Genomic DNA, 21,560 nt, shown 5'->3' on the forward strand with positions numbered 1-21,560 from the left:
ATATATATATTTTTTTTTTTTTTTTTTTTTTCACACAAAATCACAGACGGCCCAGAAATGACTTATGACTTGATTGAAGCAATTTCCTTAATTTATATTCTCAACTCGCCGCTTAATTGAAGCTTTGACAACTCAAAGTTTCATTTCTGAGTTATCTTGATAAAATTCACAATGCAGAGGATGATATACATGTCAAGATGTACAGCTAAGAGTACCGTCTTCCTGTCACCACATCAACTGTGAGACCAGCCAGTAGCACAAGATGAATATGTGGAAAAGTACCTCATGCCACCTGCTAAATATGGTGGAGGACCTGTGATGCTGTGGGATGGTTTGAATCTTATTAGAGCATATGACATCTTTAAAATTTCTCTTAAACAGAGATCTGTTGTAAAACTTTGGCTCATTAAGCAGTATATTGATCAAAAAAGTCAGATACATAGAAATGATTCACCTGACACAAAATGGAGACTGTGTTAAATGAAACAACTGAGCGATCTTCTTTCGGAAAAGGGTTGTTATACAAGGCATTGATGGGAGAGAAACAACAATCTGCGACCTCATGGAAAACAATTATTTATTAGCTTCGCATGAATAAATGTGCTAAAAATTAAAGGTCAATTTTTCAGTGAGAGATTGTGCTACTGCAATAAAATATGCATTTATGTTATGGCTTTCTACATATCCTTGTCGGGGGCATGTGGGAGATGACTAATGAGTGCATAAACCAGTTAAGGCATTACTTCTTTTTATTTTAAAGTTGTTGTTGTTTTTTTTCCAAAAAGCATGAATGCAAAGATTAAAAAAAATAAATAAATCTTTAAATGTCTGTTGTAAACATTGCCATTAAAAACACCATAAATTATTAAGCTCTTAAATATTGAAAAAATAAGAACAGGAAAAACAATCTTTGCACAAAAACACTCTAAAAGTGACAAAGGGAAGCTCTCGTTTTAGCAGCGAAGGTTCTCCAAATCCCTCGTCTCAGCCTCACCTGTGCAGCCAAACCCTAAAGTAAATCGGCGCCACCCCCCCAACTCCCATAGTCTCTCTCTGATATCACAACGCATGGCCTCAATATCAGCCATACCTTTGCAAACTCTCCAAGACAGAGGGACAAAAACAGACAGGGCTTTGGCAGTGCAGCATTAGCTCATAATGGCTCATTTTGAAAAGCATATTAGTTCCAGCATAATTACAATCAGGCCTCACGCTCTGTGTTTTGCAGGCATTCACAGGACAGGCTGCTGAGCACCGAGTCACACCAGTTGACTGTGACTGACAGCAGATTTGGTTAAAAATGCTGTTTTTTCCTCCCTCTTTTTTTCCCACAGGACAAAAATAACACCACGTCTTTTCTCCCTGTTTGTGTTGACTTGTTTATTTTGTGCCCACCTTTTGTCGTACTTGATGCCTCCAATTATACTTTTTGTCAGTCAGAGGGGGTGAATATCAAAAGGCCTAATTATGCAAACAGGCCCGCGATAAGAGGCATCTGCCTCAGATGGGATCTGCTATCTCTGACATGCATCTGTCTCTGTGCTGTCTTCTCTGCTCCAGGCCTGCATATAAACAGGCCTGCCTGTCCCCAGGACTGCATGCGATTCAACCACCAACACTGGAGTCGGAGGGATGCATCGGAGGCGGGAGGAGGGGTGGGGGGGGTGGAGGTTCGCACAGCAACATCAAATAACTAACAACTTCTCAATTTGCATTTTTCTGAGAATGGCGCGGCATCTCTCTTTAATGCACTTGCCTGTTCATCCTGAAGGGGTTGCCAAGTTAAAGAAGCCATGCGATTCAAGGCATTCACCGAGGGATGTATGAGATAGGACCCTTGTGTGAAAACAAGATAGACGCCAGCGATAAGTAGAATGGTTTAAGGACAGATTGTTTTTGGAATAATCTTTTCCTGTGGATATCTCCACACAAGAGAAAGAAAGAAAGAAACAAGAATCATGAAAACTCTAAAAGTAATCATAGTGTCAGCTCGGTTTGAGCTTATTTAGAAATATTAGATTAAAATGTTCAAATGGTTATAAATCAAGTTAGGTGTTTACCCGGTCTGGCTACAAGCTTGATATCTTTGACCTTCTCTCGCTCATAATTTGACATTTAGCCGAAATTGAATTTGGGCGAGATGTGTGTCCATACGTTAAAACTCCGCCGTCTATCTATCTAAAATAAAATAAAATCAATCTCTGCTCACCTTTATGGACAGATGTCAGTGGTTTCAGTTTTATCTCCTGCTTATCATGTCAATTACTGGTTTATAGCAGGTGGCAGACGGCCAAGGACGCTCCTGCCAGAACGCACTTCATGTGAATGCCTGAATGCATTCAACTTTACACTCTTTTTCTTCATGCAAGCTTCGTCCATCTGAGAAAATCGTAAAACATTGTTCTGTTTTTAAAGCAAATGTGCAACGTCTGACAGCCAAAGTGGGAATCTAGCTTCCACATTCCTCAGGAAAATTCCAGCACTTTTCTTCCCCTTGTCTCTCTGACAGAATCACAGAAAAAAGTAGCGGGCTTGAAAAAAAAAAAAAAAAAAAATGGAGGAAAAGGCAAGGGAGGAAGAAAGATGGGAGGCTCTATAATCTTTGGCTCTCACAACAAACAATTAGGCCCCTTCTCACTGTTTGAGGTGGAGAGTGGGGGGGGTGGGAGGGCTCGAAAGAAAGCAGAGTAGACAGAGGAGAGGGAGAGCGATGCTCTTTTATTGCTCTTGTCATATGGATGAAGGCGCAGCGCGTCCATGAGAGCGCACGCTCACCTTCAACAACAGGGCGTCCACTGGGCCTCCCGGCCCCTTTCAGCCCCTAGAGACGAGCACCTCAGGGGGCCATTAGAGCATGAATGGGGGACTGACAGCCCTGTGCAGCTCTGCAGGGCATCCATAAACGCTGACATATTGACTCCCCATGCCTCTGTGCTGCCTGAGTTTTGAAAGCGTGAAGGGCTTGAAGGGTGGGATTCTTTTTCTTTAATGCACTACTGGCTAAAAGTGGGATATTAGCGACAATATAAATGTTTGCTTTTGACTCTAAGTCATGCTTTGTTTCTGCACGGCTGTCTTTACGGCACTGTCAGCAATGAAAATATAAACTCCTATTTTGGTGGCGGTATTTCTTGCTTCAAACGATGGATGTCACTTTTCTTCCTTTACATGATGCAACGTGGGGAAGTTATTTAGAAATGACATGTTTCTTTCTTTTAATTGTGAAGAACAAAGCTCGATTAGAGAGGATCTGAAAGAACGCGGTTGATTTCAGACTTCACAAGATGCAGACCTGTATTAGCTGCTGCTGCCACCACCGCTTAACTTCTTCACCAAGTCTGAGGTTTTAAAGCAGAATGTCACTGCCTGAGCTCAACTCTTTGCTAATTGAGGTCACAACGAATGTAATGAAATTAAGAGAATGCAAGAAAGATAAAGAAGAGCCCATGGGGGTCTCTCCTCCAAATGGAAACACAGCCAAAGTCCCGGTCCCCCAACAAAAAAAAAAAAGAAGCTCCCAAAAAAAAAAAAACCCAATGAAGAAAAGAAAATCAAACAGCTACGTCTCAGGACTGTGAGCCGAGGTCTCCTGGAGGAACAAATCTTTTTTTCCCCCCCAACAAAGCCAAAGAGAGATTACTGGGCAGCGTACAGGAATGCACAGCGGACATTTTTTTTTGTGCCCAAGGGAAGTTTTCTAATTTTCTGGACAAGGACGGCCGGCAAATAATTTTGAAAAGTTGGGGATATTGAGGACACTAGCAGGGGAAAATGAGTTAAGCTTCAACTAAATGAAAAAAATGGCAATAAAAGTAAAAAAAAGCTCAAAGTATAAAATGAGCAAACAAGAAGCCCACATTTTAACTTTAACAGTTCACTTTACTTCCAGTTGCTCCCGTAAATCCAAATAATAGAAAAAAAAAGAAATAGCACTAAGGTTCAAGTAATGTGTGAAATCTTGCGAACTTCCCTTAATATTCCCATAAAAGAGCAAAACTGTAAAAAACTCCTCCACATACAACAGTCTAATAAGAGCTTTTATTTGGCACAGTCAAGCATTAATTTGTGAGAGCTCTCCATATTGAGAGGTTGTAATGTGCACAGCAGAAAAGCTTTTTATACTGCGACTACATATTCCCCAAGGAGAGAATGACTGACGATGCAGAAATAAGCCCATTAGTTGAAAAGAGGGGACAACATTTGAAGTTGTTATTTTGTCGGCGAGGACAGGAGCTCCACCCCACTGTTTGGACAAGCGCTTTTCACATTTTAACTCGGTAGAAGAAAAACACATTTCTGATTTGCAACACTCAGGGAACATGTTTATTGTCTTTGTGGCTGTGGAAAAACACGCACAATTAAAAAACAAATGAATATTTCAGTGGTGCGGCCCCATCAAGACCATAAAATGTGAAATGTTCTGGCCCTAAGTAGCATAGACTAATGGCGATTTTTTAAACCAGCAGACCATGGTCAATGTTCCTCATTCATCACTGAGGGAGCACTGTGCTAAACATAATTACTGTTGCACATTATGTGGCCTATTCCTGTATTGTAATAAAATTAGCCAGAAATGTTTTTTTTTTTTTTTTTTTTGTCTTTCCTAATGCAGCTCCACGGTAACCAGCGGATGGTTGTAATGCAGCACACTGTCCCGATCTGTGCCAGCTGTCAGAGTTTGACAACCTTAGCTGGCAAGGCAAATTGGAGGAAACTACATTTCTTTCAGCAAATGATGCGGCTCTGACCTGCTCATCTGTCACACAATTTCACACGGACATAATAATGATAATAAAACCTAAGATGTCCTGATGTACCCCGCTCTCTATTTTGGCACGCTTTATTATTTTACATCATAACAATGGCTCATTTATCAAGATAAATATTTTTTTTTCCCCCCTGAATATTCAGTATTGTGATGAACTGTTCACTTCAGTTTTAGTTGTTTTTTTTTTTTTAAATCTCAGGAAAGAACAAACTGAAACCGGACTAAGAGTTTCTTTAAATACATACAATTTTTAAAGCCCACTCAACATTATGATTGCAATCTGGCTTCCAAATGTTGAGTTACTCCTAATCTATTAAGCCAATAAATACAAGATGAGGAATTTTATTTGCCCTTTTATCAGAATTGACATCAAATCAACGATCTACAATTATAAAAATGTCACTGATTCGGAAAGTTTATACATGTGGTTACATGCTTTTATTTTGTTTGGTAGATAACTTAGAAGACTGCAAAATGACGGTGAATATGACATTAAAATAACAAACTTATAAAATAATAATGTATACTCACAATTAGGGTTATCTATAATATTTGATTGTCTCGTTGACTTTCAGTCATATATTTATGGAGAACGACAGTAAAAAAGTTCTACCGAATTTTGTTGCAATTTTAAGTACCTATTGCACAAAATAAAACACATTTATCTTGTTTTCTGTTTATAGAGGAACAGCTGTAACAAGCTCATATGAGCTGTTTTTTTAGTCAGGCTACCTGTTCCATTTGGCTGCCAAACAGACATAAATTGCAGGCAGTAATTTTTATAGCAGTCAGATTGAATAGTGGTAGCTTGTTATCTTCCAAACCCTGACTTTCTGTTTGCATTTTTTTATTTTATTGAAAGCATTATTTCAGCCTGTTAATCAGCAATGCAAAGCAACAACTGATGGAAGAGGGTGTTATTTTTTGTTTCAGCTCTTGCGCTGCATTCTTATTAAAAATGACTAAATTTTTTGAATAACTTGTTCTCAATCCTTCGTATACCTTATTACTGGTAACCAGGCCATATTAATATGCTTTAAATACAGATGCCTTATGTTTTTTTTTTCTTTGGTTCAAGTCATCCTTTCGGATTCTAAAACCAACAGGAAGTCCTCACCGCAAACAAAACTAATGCGTAACAGACAGAAAACAGAACACAAAGCCACATAAAACAGTCCTCCTATCTGCAGCAGCTAGCAGGGAGCACAGCTCCCCATTGATTGCACTTGCATAAAAGCAACAGAAAACTTGTTAATGGGGTAAATGACAGAGGAGTTACACTCGTTATCTGGTGCTTCTGCATGCCTCTTTTCTAACAACGCCACGGGCGACTGCCCATTTGGCCCATATCAAACACGGTCACTGATGGAGACCTGCCTTTAATGAAGCCGACTCAAACCTTCCATATTATATTCTTAACGCTCCCATATTTGCTTTGCAAGCCTTTGTCATTATGTAAGATTATCTGTGAGCTGGCAACAACTTTTATTTTGTCTTGTAGATAACTTAGGAGGCAAACGACTTCAATTTATGAAATTACATGCCTAATTTCATACTACTTAGAGCCAGAATTAATATAAACTGTCTATAAACAGTCTTGTATGTGCTGTAATGGCTACACACAAATTAATTTAATGATATTTTACCAGCTGTCTATGTTATGGGAGGTTTTTGTGTTTGCTATGTCATGTTTTGATGGTTGAATTTCCGTATTCAGACAATGTTACAAGACGAGTAGATGCCAGTTTGTCACAATGCAATAAATTCACAGTGACTTGAAGAGCTGCAAGAGAAAGTTTCTTTTTTGCCAGTTTTTCTTCAGTATGAGGAATAAATGCAGCAAAGCACCATCTCAAAGCAATTAAACGACAACAAATGCCTCGCGTTTTCCCATTAAAAACGTTTGAGACTAATCTCCCCTGCTGGGAACACTTGTCTCTCCTTGTGGCATGGCTCTGAATCAACACTGAGAGATAAATAAATAGCCTTTAAAGAAAACACAAACATTGTCCCTCTTGTCAAGGCACATACCCTCTCGAGAGCAGCTCCTGTCCACTCATGTCAACTCACTCTCTCCCTGTTTCCTCAGCTCTCTGCGCTCAGACACTTCTGTCTAATGAATTAGAAGGATTGCCGTCCCACAGGGCCGAGTGGAGCTCTGTCATCCCTGAGTGTTGTTTTCCCCTCTTGTTCATTGTCCGCCGTCGAAAGGCAATAGTCGCCAATCAGGATTCATTACAGCGGCGAATCTGTGAGTGAACTGCCGACTGCAAGCGCAAAACACACAACTGTCCGGGAGAAGAGATGGGCCTCCGCTGGACCCCCTGAAACTTAATTGGATTGCCAATACGGCCCACAGACGTCTGAGGAGCCGAGACAAACAATGGAGCAGAAAATAAATACTCCAAAGGCGCAATGATGAGTCCACTTGGTGAACCAAAACAATATTGATCTCCTTCTTCTCTTTTTGTTTGTTTAGAAAAGCCTCATCCAGGCTAATAGCTGTCTGAGAATGTAATCTCTCCCTTGTCCACTCCCCTTCCTCCCCCCCTTCCATATTATCTATTATGCGGCTCCTTTTAGCGAGTCTCGAATAGTTTAGGTTCAGTTTCGCACCGGGGTACGAGGCATGGGGCTGGGGACCAATTGTTTGCTAATGTTGACACCTGCCAGAGCAGGCTTGGCCCTATTTGGGGCCCACTAAAGCTGTAAACTGGATGCTCCCCTCCTCCTCCACTCTTTAGCGAGATTAAGTGTGGGTTTCTGGGGGTCACAAATCACTGGACTCCCTCTGATGTTGTGAGGCACAGAGCCAGAGACTAAGAGGCCTAAGAAAAAAAAAGAGGAAAGCTGGAGAGGGAGGGACAGCGGAGGGAAGAGGGATAAAGAGTGACAGTCTATTGTTTCCTGAAAAGGAGAGGAATAATGTATCTTCTTGAGTGCACATAGTGTCCCATTCAGAAAAAAAGAAAATAAAAGAATGAAAAACATCAGCGGTGGGTGTGCTTCACAGATTTCTGGGCCTCGGAAAATGATCAGATATTTGTTTAAAACTTAACATTGACAATATATTCTTGCTTGGTCAAATAAAAATGAATACTTAGCAAAAAAAAAAAAAAAAAAAACTTTTTTTTTTAATGTCGCCGTGCAAATATTTGTTTTTCTGATATGATTGTGTTCTTGATTGGCACACATTTACATTTTCTGTAAACACATGTTCATAAAAACACAGAAACCCAAGTGTCCATAGCAGACAATGCCAAGCTCCTCCTCCCCTTTTCTTTCTGCAGATGTACATTAATGCACAAAAAGGAGAGGCAGAGATCTGAGCAGCAGCAGCAGAAGAAGAGCCCTGTCTCCCCTCTTTAAAACTGCTGCTGTCCAGCCTGATCGTGTCAGTTTGAAGGCCCCTATTCAGGAGTATTCAAGCATCTGCCTTTGAGGCACAATAGCAGCTAGTTTATAAACTGTCTGCCCAGGCACCCAAAGGCTTTAGTTCTTATTGTTTTCTCCCCCCTTAATAAACTTTTTGGAGGAGTTCATCAACTTGCCTGAATAGCCGATGAAGCAAGTCTCAAGACAGAAAATAACAGAGGGGTCCTTTCTCCTCCCCTCTTCTCTTTCTCTTCCTTTTCTAGTGGCTGTTTGATAACAATAGTGAGAGCAGGCTGTCAGACATCACAGGGCCTTTTTGTAGCAACACAAAAAAAGCGCTCGAAAAAGGAAAGAAAACCTCTCAAAATGCTGCTGTATTTGCAGATTTCCTCAGATCTAAAAGACGTTCGAGCTGCAAAATATGTTTGGAAAATTGCAAAAATAAAAATGAATAAAAACTCAACTTAGTTATTACGATTTTTGAGTTAAAAGCTTGTGTTAATTGAATTTAAAACATGTATTATTTTTTTTTATTTGGTATCTAGGAATTTACTGATAGCCAGACTCCTGCTAAGACAGGCAGCACTGAAATGATGGGATGCAATGAAATGTAATTTTGGATGTAAGCCATTAATCCACTGTTATACCTTTAAACTCTGTCACAAAAAAAAAATATGAACCAAACTTAAAAGTCTCTAATAGATGTCTAGTGTAATTAATTTCATACCTAATTAAAACAAGGCCACAGTCCGTGCATGCTCACTTGTTTAGCCCGCTGGATGGTCATAATTGAAGTAGTAGCGGAAAAAAGGAGGGCTGCTTAGAAATAAAAGCCCACAGCAGTCCAATTCAACAACACTGTCATCCAACCACGCTGATCCCCCCCCAAACCTGCGCCCTCCTCCACCATCTGACCCAAAAAAAGGGCGTTATTGGCTGCCCCGGACTAACCACCTACTGTTTCCCACAGATGCACTGGGTGCGTTTTAACACCCTAATTAGATGTGACAAGTTCAACGAGCCGGTTTCAGAGGAGGAAAAGCTGGTCAGGTTATGATTTCCGAGTCAGACTCACAGGGGGAATCTCTGGACAGCTGATTCCTGTCAGCCTCATTCATCTTCTTCCAGCCAATTAAACATTAATGCTAACAAAGCGATGGCAGTTTGGGGGTGTGGGGGGCATGAAAAGGACCCAAGTGGAAATGTAAATGGCTGGTGGGGAAAATACTAACAACATCGGCAAAAAATATAATAATGCCGTTTTAGAAATCAAACTACAATACTAGGAATTTGTTACATTTGATAAAATAAAATGAGATATAAAAAACAATAAATCTACATTTCTGCTAATAAAATTTCTATGCTCCCCATAAATGACAATTTTTTTATTACTTATTTTATATTATTTTTTATAATAACGTAATAAAAATATAAAATCTATCAATTTAACTACAGCAGGTTGCCTTTAATTGTAACCTGTTTACACAAATTTGAATGCAGCATCTGACTAGAGGAAGTAGGACAAAAGCGAGAGAGAAATCAAACTCCAGCATGAATATGGAAACAGATAAAAAAAAAAAAAAAATAGAGATTTTTTTCCTCTATTACTTTTGGTCCTGCAGCCCTGCGGCCTGAGCGCAGCCCCATAGTGAAAATTGGCGGAATAAAACACAGACAGAAATGAGAGCCGCACTGAAGCACCCTACTGTTGTGACAGGATACCTGGAGGGCAGCGCTTCCTCTTTAATTTGTCTCGTATGGTTTGAGACCCCCAACCAGTCATTCAATCCTCAGAGCCTCCCTAAGCCTACCGAATTTAATTCTCGATGGTGAAATTATATGCTATAATTAAATATCACATCATTTGAAATAAGATGGGGAAAAATGTTCAGTGCATGGAGGCATCTTATCGACTTCCTCGTTGTTATCACATTAAAAGTAACAACATCTAAAAATGGGTCTGTCTGCATTTGTGTGTGGGAGAAATTGCCGGCTAAACAAAGGAGGCACCTATGGGCTTACAGCTTATATTCTGATATTTTTGAGCAAGAAACGTTAACCTTGAAATGGTGCTATCTGTGCCTAACAATGTGCGATCATAACCCCATAAATGAGGGGAGAAATTGAATCCTTTTAAGTTATTAAGCAGGAAAGGATTATAAACTCGTCTTTATAAATGAGCTAGAAATCCCCATGTCTTTCTCTGTACACTTTTAAATTTCCCACAAGAAGCAGGAGAGGAGAGATTGCCCCTTTTCAAGAGCCCCCCACAAGAGATGGAAAAACCATTTTTGTGCCCAGATAGGAAGTCGTCCCACATGGTAAGCGCAACTTTAATTAATAGACAGCCTTGAGAGGTATCACTGTCAGCCTGGATAATGGTGACAGAGCTAGTGTTTGTGCTTCCATGAATATTTCTCATGTGATCAAAGTCAAATGCCAGCACAGAGTGAATTTAAGCCTACTTCATTTTTTTTTTCTTCGTGCTGTTGACACTTAAAGCTCCTGACACTGAAATGTCTCGCCGGGTTGGTAGGTCTACAAGCTTAAACTGTGCTCTTTTAAAAAAAAATTATGCTCATTACTAATAAGCAGGAGATGTCGCGTTATTGTGTAGGATGATTTGTTCGCCTTACCTTGCTGGAACCGGAAAGCAATTACTTGTATTTGATTCTGTCATCAGGTCTCACGATATGTTAAATTACAATCAATGAGAACCTATGCTAACCCATTATGCACTGCATTTTCTGTTTTAAATCTTCACTCCAGCATACAACTAACAGTACAAGCAAAATTAGTCAGTATTTTATTAATCCCCTAAAGAACATCAAAATGCCAATGGGGTTGCTAGGTAACATCTTTCCTAGCAACCAAAGAACTAAGCTAAGCTAATAGGAATGAAATCCATTTGACGTGTCACTGATTATTTTTTTATATAAAATTTAGCGGCTGTTGAGGTTAAATGCTAATCAGTCATCCCTTTTCTAAATCTTCTCTTAAGCATGAAAGGACACACAAAATAGTCAGTATTTTCAGAACCTCCTGACTAAAAGGAAATTCAAAATGCTATCCTGGTTGGTAGGGAACATCTTACCTTACCATTTCAAGATGAAGGCTAAGATAATATTAGTACAACAAGCAAGCAACAATGGATAAATATGTTCCTGATAAATCCATTTGACATATCACTGATTATTTGTTGTGTATATTTTTAGGTTGAACGCCAATCAGTCATCATATTCTAACCAGAAGGTTGTTGAGGTTGGGAAGCAACATTTCACCAGCAACTATAAGGATAGGCAGCAATGTTATCCAGCTACATGTTTGTGCTAAATTCATTTAATATATCAATAATTGTTATTTTTATTATTTAGTAGTTCTTGAGGTCAGTTTATAAGTCATATAGCTAAATCTACTCTTTGGCAAATTATTAAAAATATACAAGAAATCAATTGGTGCTTTTATCAGTCCTGCTTTCTGGCCAACATCTCACCTATAAAGCAAAGAAACAAGCTAAGTTAAAGAAGTACTACCTTGCTACAAAGCAGCTTCTAAAATGTTCATTTGAAATCCATATGATTTGTTAATGATGATGTTTTAATATTATTTAGAAATTAAATGCTAATCAGTTGTACTATACATCAACATATTATTAGAAATGTGGGCAAAAGAAATCCATTTTCTTGTCAGTTTAGTTTTAAGAATATTAAAATGCTGTCAGGGTTTCTGGCCAACATCTTAGCAGCAACTAAAGAAAGTTACACTAACAAGAAGATTAGCAAGCTACAAGGGATAAATATTTTCTTCAAAAATACCCTTTGATTTGTCTTTCATTTTTTTTATTTTGTATAGCGGTTGTTGAGATAAAATTCTACTTCTGCTCTTTGACATGCTACAAATGGACAATTCAAGTTAGTTAGACATATTTTAATCAATCCCACCTGACTAAAAACAAGGATCAGAATTCTGTCCAGGTTGTTAGGCAACATCTGACCAAACATCTGAAGAACTACGCTAAGCTAATAGCAATATTATCCAACTGCAGCGGATAAATACGTTAATGGTGAATCCATTTGATGTGCCACGGATTTATTTTTCATATTTTATTTAGCAGTTGCTGAGGTTAAGTGGGAATCTGTCTCACCTGCTACTCTTTGTCTGCCACTGCTGGTTTATCATGGGAAAAAAGGAAAAAATACAGGCAGCTTGCCACCTGCTAGCTTATACACATACTAGCCAAATTGTAGCTTTAGCTATTTAAAGAAATTAAAAAAGAAAAATCTTAAGCATATTTTTGTTGTCTTGCAAGATAAATATAGAACAAAAAACACAAACTGCTATTTATCAATTTAGACACCATAAATAAATTGGGTCCTAAATATAAAATAATAGTTCTCATCATTAAGATTACACTGCTCACTATTTGTTAGCAAGCACTTTTTTATATGCCTTTCATTTGGCTAGTTCATACAATATTTGCTGTTGTCAAGATCTGAATACTTATTTTAAGCCAGTAAGTATATAATTTTTCTTTTCTATTATTATTATTATTATTATTATTATTATTATTATTATTATTATTATTATTATTATTATTATTATTAAAACATAACAACAATAATAATAAAATTTAGGCCTACATTTAATTTGTTATAAGACAGGACATAATAATAATAATAATAATAATAATAATAATAATAATAATAATAATAATAATAATAATAATAATAATAATAATAATAATAATAATAATATCTATCGTATCGAGTCTTTTTAGCTCTATGCCCCCTCTATAGGAAATGCAGGCCTACCGATGTAAATTCCAGTGAAATGTGGCTTGAGTGGCTGCGGGGACAGGGGAGGTTAATCCGAGTTTAATGCAGTGAAGCACAGCGCAGGGTCTGGGCTATGATGGGTATGTTATCTCTGCCCAACATTTGGGTCTCCCTCAATTTCCACCCAGCCAAATAGCTGCGAGAAAGTGCAGATGGAGTCACTCTGAATGCCTGAGGAAAGAACGTTATTAATAGCTAAATAACTTCCCCATACTTTCACTGAATCTCTCTCACACACTGTTCCAGATGGATTTGTTTGAAGTGGTCTCTCGCTTCATTCCCCCTGTCCTTCTCATTCAGCGCGGCTTTAGACCCGAAATATGGCTACATTATATTACCATACACTTAGAGAGACTGGGGTGTGCGTGGCGCTGGAGCGCGCGCCCGGGCAAAAACGAATATGTGCGTGGAAGTGGGGGTGCGGGGGCATTTATTTCAGTTTTATCCAATTTAAACTAAATTCTGTCTATTGTGTTACTTCGTTTAGCAGGTAAAATATTTGGGTTTGAGATTTTGCAATTCGAGGTAAAATAAGCGCAAAATATAAATAAATATTTTTGTTCTATTTCTGGAAGAAAAAAAAAGTTGGAAAATAATACGTCTTTTTTGCAATAAAATAGACATTTCACCGACTGACTCCATTTTGCAAATCTAAACAAACAAGGCCTATCTCCCTTCCTCACGCCTTTGCGCAGCTCTGTCAGTTTTCCTCAGTGTGCAGAAATAATCCCACCTGGCATCTGTTTAATTAGACCGACCTGCAGGTAATCCTGCGATTTGTTGAAGTGTCCATCGCCTGTCTCCACCTCGTCTGACGGTCGGACAGGATGCGTCACGTGTGGCCAATCGACTCCTGACATCTGATACATGTTCCCGTGACGCAAAACAAAACCGTGCAAGCGTTTGCGCGTGGTGTAGCGCAGCATTTGCGTCATTTTTCGTTAATAGTGCATGCACCAGAATATTCCCACCCGGCTTCCCCTATACACGATCTCAGCTTGGCTTGTTTTGCAAGAACCCGTGTTTGCAGGAAAATCAAACGTGCATTAATTTGTTTATGATTTTAAATACACTTTTTATTAGAGCTAGATTAGTACCAAGATAAATCCGCGATGTAACATCTAAAAAAAGAAAAAAACTAATACGAAGACCTAATAAACAAACTGATAGATAAATAAATAAAGTCTTAAAATCTGGATAAGTAAGCCAGAAAAAAAAAAATCTATGAATTTTGTGCCCAGGGCGAGCCACAGTGAGCTCCGCTCTGAGATGAAAGTGAAAAGAAATAAAAGGCTCTATTTAATCTGCTTTAAAAACCCCTCTCCACATAAGGGCTGTGCTTCAAATTCGCAGAGTGAGGGGCTGATTGGGGATAAATACATTTCTTACCATGCCTTCGAGCTATTACACCCGGCACGAACACAGCCACCTATTCAAGAGAGCATCGTTTCCAGCGCTTTTACTCTAATAAGTATTAACATTATTAAACGCCATCCGGATGCTGCTTGTCTAAACTGTTTTACGCACTGGGTGAGTGTCTCTTTTTATAGCAGCGTAATTCGATCCCAATTTGAAACAACAAGCAGTGCTTAAAAGAACGAAAGTGACATCATGTGGAAATTTTGCAACAAAAAAACACGAAAGTCAACAGCAGAGCTCCGAAGACGCAGTTGAAGCGCAAACTATCAATCAGGCGCATTGTGCGTAAATGACCAGACTCCAGCACTGCACGCCGGTCATTTGCAGCCAGCAGGGTTTACAAGACACCGGAGATATTTGCAAGAAAATAGTGACATTTTTCTCCTAACATTAATCTGCGCTGTGACCGAAAAAAGAGACCGTTTTCACGCCACATACCGATTCTTCTCCAACGGGGCCATTATATACTAAATTACAAAACTATCTAGCAGCGGGGCGTACTGAATAATTCATCTCCTTTTATGCCGCTCCTTGCCCTTTGTCCAAACTTTTCTCTCTCTTTTAGCAGCTCTTTGAATGTGAATGGGCGCAGGCCCATACACTCCGCTTTACGCCGCCGTGCTTTCCAGGATTTGCTTTTGTGCCCCGGACTCCTCGCTTTAGAAAAGCTTCAATAGAGGGGAGGTTTTGCTCATGAAGTTCATCTTCAAGTTTGAAAAAAAAAAAAAAGTTTGGCAGTCTTCCTTTTTTAAAATAAAAATAGCTATTGTGAACAAAAAAAAAAAAAACTATCTCTATTCTCTCGTTTTATCATTTCGCACTGATAAAAATAACTGTTGGAACAGAAGCAGTTAAACTGGTGGAATCACATTAATAATTCAATTTATTTTGTAATTCTAGCAATTAAAGTGTACTTAGTCAATTAAAATATTTACACTACTTAACTCGTTTATCTTATCGTAATTAAGATAAAATATGTTGCTGAAATAGTGGGCTAGAATGGGTCATAGTTCAGGAAGTAATACTAAAAATTTTCTAAAATATTTTTTTTGAAAGGTTTGTTACAAAGACAGCAATCTTATGGAAAGTGGCAGCATTTGACTGTTATAACTTTTCCCAAAGATTAGATACATTTTAACATGTTAAAACTCAAATTGTAAAACTTGCTAAAAGATTGATTCTGAATCTGTTCAACACAAATCCATCAATATTGCAGGCTCTTTTTTTTATATAATCTATTAACAATAGACAGATGGGTATTAGCTATAGGCATCCATTGATGGTAACAATTCGTGATCACATTTTCATAGTTTAAATTTTAAATCAAAACTCTTGAATCTATAATTCACTTTAATTTTTCAAAATAATGTTTTTGTCTTTTCTATGTACTTTTAATCATTTGTTTTTGTTCATATCAGTTATTTCTTTATTTGGTCTTTCACATTCTACTCACTCTACTGTTTGCTTTTCGCATTTACCACTGAGAAAAGAAAAAAAAACTTAATGAATAGTTTATTATATAGCGTTTAAGAGCTAAGAGACACAGTTATAACTGTGGTACAACATTATATTTTCAAACTTACCCCAGTGTGGCAGATGTCTTTCCAGTAAGCTAACATTTGATTGAACATAGCTAAATGTTTTACACCTGTGCTGAGAGGTATTCGTGTAGCTAACATAAGTCAAGTCTCATTGGTTTGAAGATAGCCTATATCTCAGCACTAAAAAAGTGATTTTGCTATGCTAACACTCTTTGCAGCAGAGTTTTAATAATTCATTAGGGACGGTTTGGAAATTTATAGGAGATTCTCTTTAGGCAATGTTTAAAAGTGATTAGTTGTACAAACATCTGTACCTGTAGCCACTTTGTGCAACTTGCCTTGTGCAATCATAATGTTCTTTGGGTTTTTTACAGGAAAAAAAAAAGCAACTTTTTGTCTTGGGTATCTTGAAAATTGTATTTTTGTTAGCTAAAATGTGTAGCTCAGTAGCTATGACTGCCTCAGGCTTAAGAACGTAAATGTGCTAGCAAGTTCTAGCATTAGCGCTATAGCTAAAGTAGAGAAGCATAAATAAACTACATTCTTACATTCTTGCAACAAGCGTAATGACACTGTTAACTTTTACTAAACTGACATGTATATTCATAACATAGCTCATTTTAAAATATAGACCTATCACGCTCCTCTGATAGGAGGAGCATGACATGTACACAACACGTTAGAATAGGTTTTGGCAGAACAAAATATCTTTTCTTAAATTCCTATCTAATATAATGACGACAGAATGCAGGTATTAGTGAACATTATCTTTACAAATAATGTGCTTAAAGAGATTTTTATTTGCTAAAATTTAACTCCCTTTAAAATTCATTTTTACAGTGTACATTGTTCTCAGCAGGGCGTTTAAAAGCGCTCATTCCCTCGCATTTTTATATTTTAAATTCCAATCTTTATAGGATAAAACTGAATCCCTCATTAGGCCTTGCTTCATTTCAAGAATTCAAATGCATTACAACATGCTTCAAAAACGGCGACCACAGGGGAAATGATTATCTTTCAGGGCGATTCAGAAACAAAATACCTGCACCGCTGTCTCACACATTACTAACAGCAGAAAACAATGACATGCGCATCCATTTCCGCTCTAACTGACAAGCGGTGAGACGTCAGGGAGCTTGAAGTGGGTCAACTGTCAGCTGTCGTTTTAGATGTCCCCCTGAATGAGTGAGTGAAATGAGCAAGAATGCGCCACGCAAATTAATTCTCAGCAGCTAAATACCTTCTGCCAAGGCTCTCATAAATAATTGAAGGCAGTGAACAAGTGCTGGCTCGGAGTTTAAAGCGGGAATAAATTGTCTGCGCTTAGAGCCGCAGCTCGGATGTGGGACGATTTCCCCAGAGGACGTTCAAGTAGGAAGTCAATTTAAAAACATTTGCTTCCAGTTTGCAAGGCTGCAAATTTACTATAATAATAATAATAATAATAATAATAATAATAATAATAATAATAATAATAATAATACATACACTTTTTGTTTGTTGTTAACTTACATTTATCACCGAGGATGCCATCGATGCTATGCTTTGTTTTCTTTTCTCCATCTTCATCCTTCTTATCACAGTCATCCTCGTCATCTTTTTTGCCAAATCGGGCCCTCAAAACGCGGCTGATGGAACTCACTAATGGCAACAAAAAGGTAAATGGGTGATTAGGCCTAAAAGCCATAACAGAACCATAATAATCCTATCAAACATTTTCTCTCTCTCTCTCTCTCTCTCTCTCTCTCTCCTTCTGCTCTCTCTTTCTCCCAGAATGGTACAAAAATGGCACAGGAAAAGTTTTCACATGAAGCAGCAGCGTTTGGAGAAAAATATTCATCACAAGGGAGCAAATGTTATGAACTGACGGAGCACTGAAGCCACATTTCAACAGGACATGTACATGTATAATATAGTTATCTCTCTGGGTTTGCTTACAGAGGCGCTTTATTATCAGTAACATGTTGAATTCATAGTGACGTTCATTGAGAGGTGGTGCTGCGGTGTTCGCTGGTAGTAAGGGGAAAAAAAAGTGCAGCTTACCAGATGAAGCCTCACCTGAAGGAACTGTGCTTCTGTCGCACACCCCGTCCTTCAGCAGCTTATCCCGGATCTCCCAGCTGAACATACCCGGGTTTTCCCTCTTGTACTCTTCGATCCGCTTCTCCACGTCGGGAGTTGCCACCTGCTTTAGGTTTGAAAGGTTGATGGCAAGCGAACAAACAAAGAGGAGGAATTTTAGTTGAAAGGAAACACTAATCTCATCCAATAAACATATAATGTTTAGTTAGGAAAATGTCATTTAGAATTACTTTGAATGAATGCAAAAGAAAAACAAACATTTCTATAATCAAACAATTTAACATGCAAATAATATTTAGATAAAATCCATCATTAGTACCATGCATTTCACTGCACTGAGCTTAAATACATTTGAAGTGGTTCTAATTTTAAATGGACAGATTTAGTTTTCTTTTATTAATTAATAAAACATGAGATTTGGATCGATTTGGACACAAATCATAAACAAACAGATTGAAAATTAAATCTAAATTTTAAAAGAAATTCACATATTTCTAGATAAACTACTTAAATAGATAATATTAACAAAAATACAGCAATAAAATGTTGTCATTGGATTTCTTAGTAAAAGACGTTATGTTCACATTTAAGATACAGAAATGTGCAGCTCCAGTATTTCTGACGTTTGCACGTAAATCTTAAAAATTGTTTCCATCCTTTAAGGGTTTATTGAGTAGTTAGAAGTTTGAAAATCATATGAATTTTAGATTGTTTTTGTAATTTTTTATGTGTTTTTTCATTTGTAATTGCAAATAAAAATTATTAAACATGCTTAGATACATATTTTTGTTATTTTTACCATTTTTATTTGAATATGTTTATGTTTTTTATGCAAAAAATAATTTAAATCGTGAGAGAAATGTTCACATCACATTTGAGTTTTTATTGGATCACGATTTTAAATAGAATGTTACAAGTGGATTGTAATTCAATTTCAAGAGATACTGAATTGGACATTATTATTATTATTATTATTATTATTATTATTATTATTATTATTATTATTATTATTATTATTATTATTATTATTATATGTTATACGCCCATGTGTAATCAGCTGTTGCATGCCTGTCATCTGCTCCCATGACCACAGACCACCACTCACCCTGGGCTTGCTGCCCCCTATAGCCCCCGGACGGATCGAGCCAGTCTCCTGGTACCGGCACAGAATCTTGGAGACGCAGCCGTGAGAAACTCGCAGTTGTCGCGAGATCACGCAGGGCCGGATGCCGTGGTGGGCCATCTCCACTATCTTGTGTCGGATGTGGTTCGGCAGCGGCCTCCCGTTGATGAAGACCCCACCAAGCTGGTTCACTCTGCCCTGGCCCAGAGGGGTGGACACTGCGTCGCAATAAAAAAAAACAAACAAACAAACAAAAAAAATACAATAACACTCAAAAACATTCACGTTCAACGAGACTTTATTCAATTTAAGGTATCCTACAATACAGATGAGATTTTAATTTGATTAGATTATGCCACATTTGCTGCTTTTATCTCCATTCGGACGCAGTTTGCGCAAATTATCATATTAACCATTTTCCAGGGGAGATTCGTGCCAAATTCATCCTGACAGGATGCATCCAAGGATCCACTCCGGGATGCAATTTCACATCCGAGAGACACTAGAGAGGATGGCACTCCCCACCTTGATTATTCCTAGTCATGCTGTACAAATATTGATGTGATCCTTTGAGCCAGCTCTTTGCCGTGTGTATTATTGCCATTTCCAGCTGCGGGACCACTCGAACAAATCCCGCAGCTCGAGTCACTTGCGAGCTACGTGGTTTTTGCACATTTCAGTCCAGGGCACTTGAGCACGAAGCGGGTGTAGTAGAATGGGGAAGAAACTGTTTCCCGCAAATACATGCAAATACAATGATCTTTTTTTTTTTTTTTACCCTCCCTCTCCTTCCCTCTACCACATATACGGATGATTTAAATATTGTGTGCGTCTAAAATATATATATTAAATTCTAAATTAGGCATTTAATTCTGAGGGCCAAAATAATTTACAGTGATGTAATGAAATATTTAAACATATATATATATATATATATATATATATATATATATATATATATATATTAGATTAAAACAAATATTAGTGAATAAAAAATAGAGGATAAATGTTGCAATAAAATAACATTTCACGAAAATAATAAAAAAAAGGAGAATATTGTTTTAAATGCTGTCTGAAATGCACATAAAACAGCCCGAATCCACATACTTCTTATAAATTATACACGTCTGAGATTTTGGAGCATTTTAAAGACATCAGATTGTATTTTCTGCAGCTATAATTCTCCCCTGACCATGACGTGAGGTTAACTTTAATCAGCCCTGACTGCGGCGCGTTTTGTTCACCCATCTTTTTATTTCCCAGCATGTCGCCGATGACAAACTGTGCCCACCGCCGCGCTGCATACGAGCTCACAAAGCGGACAGTTTTCCTCTTAAACCAGCACAAGTTCAAGTATCAGGCACCCATGGCTGTCCTTGTCCTCACCTTCCAGGGGGAAGCCGGTTCGAGGGTAGTTCTGGCCTGGCGCAGGGCGCACCATCCGAGGCACTGTTCCAGGTAAAGTAGCCATCCTGTAGCTACTGAGGCAAAAAATAAATAAATAAATAAAATCACTGCGCTAAAGAACGTGTTTCACTCTGAAATTCCAAGTTAAAAAACAAAAAAGAAAAAGGAGAAAAAAAAAAAAAACGGAATGTGTTTGGAAAGATCAGAGAACAGGCGCTGTCAAATCCCAAATCCCAGGCGGAGTAAATCTGGACAGACCCTTCTTCCACCGGGGGGAAAATAAAAATAAAAAAAAGAAAGAAAAAGGGGGGGATGCTCTCCTCTTGCTTGATAAATCGGTCAAAATACAACGACAAAACGCTGCAACAGCTGAAATGAAAACCTCCAAAGAGGTAAGTTTGCACAAAATAAAAATAAAAAATGGAGGCGCAAGCAGCTAAATGGTGGCGCGTTGTGGGAAACGCGGTGTTATTCTTTTCCCCCTGGTGTAGTTTGGGTTCGGTATAATGTCTGCCGGCTGGCTGGAAGTAGTTTAAGTGGCCAACTTTCGTGCATGTCGTAGGAGGAGACAGCGGAGCGCTCCCATAGGCTCGCTGCCCTTTCTTTTATGGATGAAAGGGAGTGGGTTTAGCCAAGAGCCCGGCGACCAATCAGATCGTCACATTTTTACTTTTTTAATTCACCGCTGCCTCTCTCAGAGGACCACATAGAAGATATTCTATAAGAACTGTTGTGGAAAAATTAGCAGAACATTAAACATCTGAAGTTTTATATATATATATATATATATTTATATACATTTATTCTTATCTTACTCACAATTACTCCATATCCCAAAAAGTACTTAATATAATATACATTTTAAAAAATTTCATTTACTTAATTGCTCATTTAACTTTTACAAATATATACATTAGTTTAGAAAACAGTGTAAGTCAGTCCCTTAATTAAATTCTGAATTATTCAACTAAAAAAAAAAAAAAAAAAAACAAAATTGAAACAAAGGGGGG

The 21,560-nt window shown here is 38.0% G+C and overlaps 1 protein-coding gene and 1 long non-coding RNA gene across 4 annotated transcripts in view; one reads left to right on the forward strand and one right to left on the reverse strand.

Moving 5' to 3' along the window:
* The window catches only part of pax7a (paired box 7a), a 60,751-nt gene extending 39,627 nt beyond the window's left edge, over nucleotides 1-21,124 (reverse strand). Inside the window, exons 1-4 of one of the 3 annotated variants that reach the window (XM_015059611.1) lie at nucleotides 20,530-21,124; nucleotides 19,126-19,361; nucleotides 17,997-18,126; nucleotides 17,451-17,579 (exon numbers count right to left, since the gene is read on the reverse strand). In XM_015059611.1, the coding sequence (XP_014915097.1) occupies nucleotides 17,451-17,579; nucleotides 17,997-18,126; nucleotides 19,126-19,361; nucleotides 20,530-20,614 (580 nt within the window). In that variant the 5' untranslated portion in view covers nucleotides 20,615-21,124. Of the gene's footprint in view, nucleotides 1-17,450; nucleotides 17,580-17,981; nucleotides 18,127-19,125; nucleotides 19,362-20,529 lie in introns of all 3 variants that reach the window. The other 2 variants (XM_015059610.1, XM_015059612.1) reach the window with 2 other exon arrangements.
* LOC106964227 (uncharacterized) lies at nucleotides 17,521-19,196 on the forward strand. The gene is made up of 3 exons (XR_001428349.1): nucleotides 17,521-17,596; nucleotides 17,712-17,843; nucleotides 19,114-19,196. It is a non-coding gene; the product is annotated as an uncharacterized LOC106964227 (long non-coding RNA).
* Nucleotides 21,125-21,560: the final 436 nt, after the last annotated feature.

This window comes from Poecilia latipinna, unplaced genomic scaffold (assembly GCF_001443285.1).
Source record: "Poecilia latipinna isolate Pla-1442-1.1 unplaced genomic scaffold, P_latipinna-1.0 Scaffold1642, whole genome shotgun sequence".
Taxonomy (NCBI): Eukaryota; Metazoa; Chordata; class Actinopteri; order Cyprinodontiformes; family Poeciliidae; genus Poecilia; species Poecilia latipinna.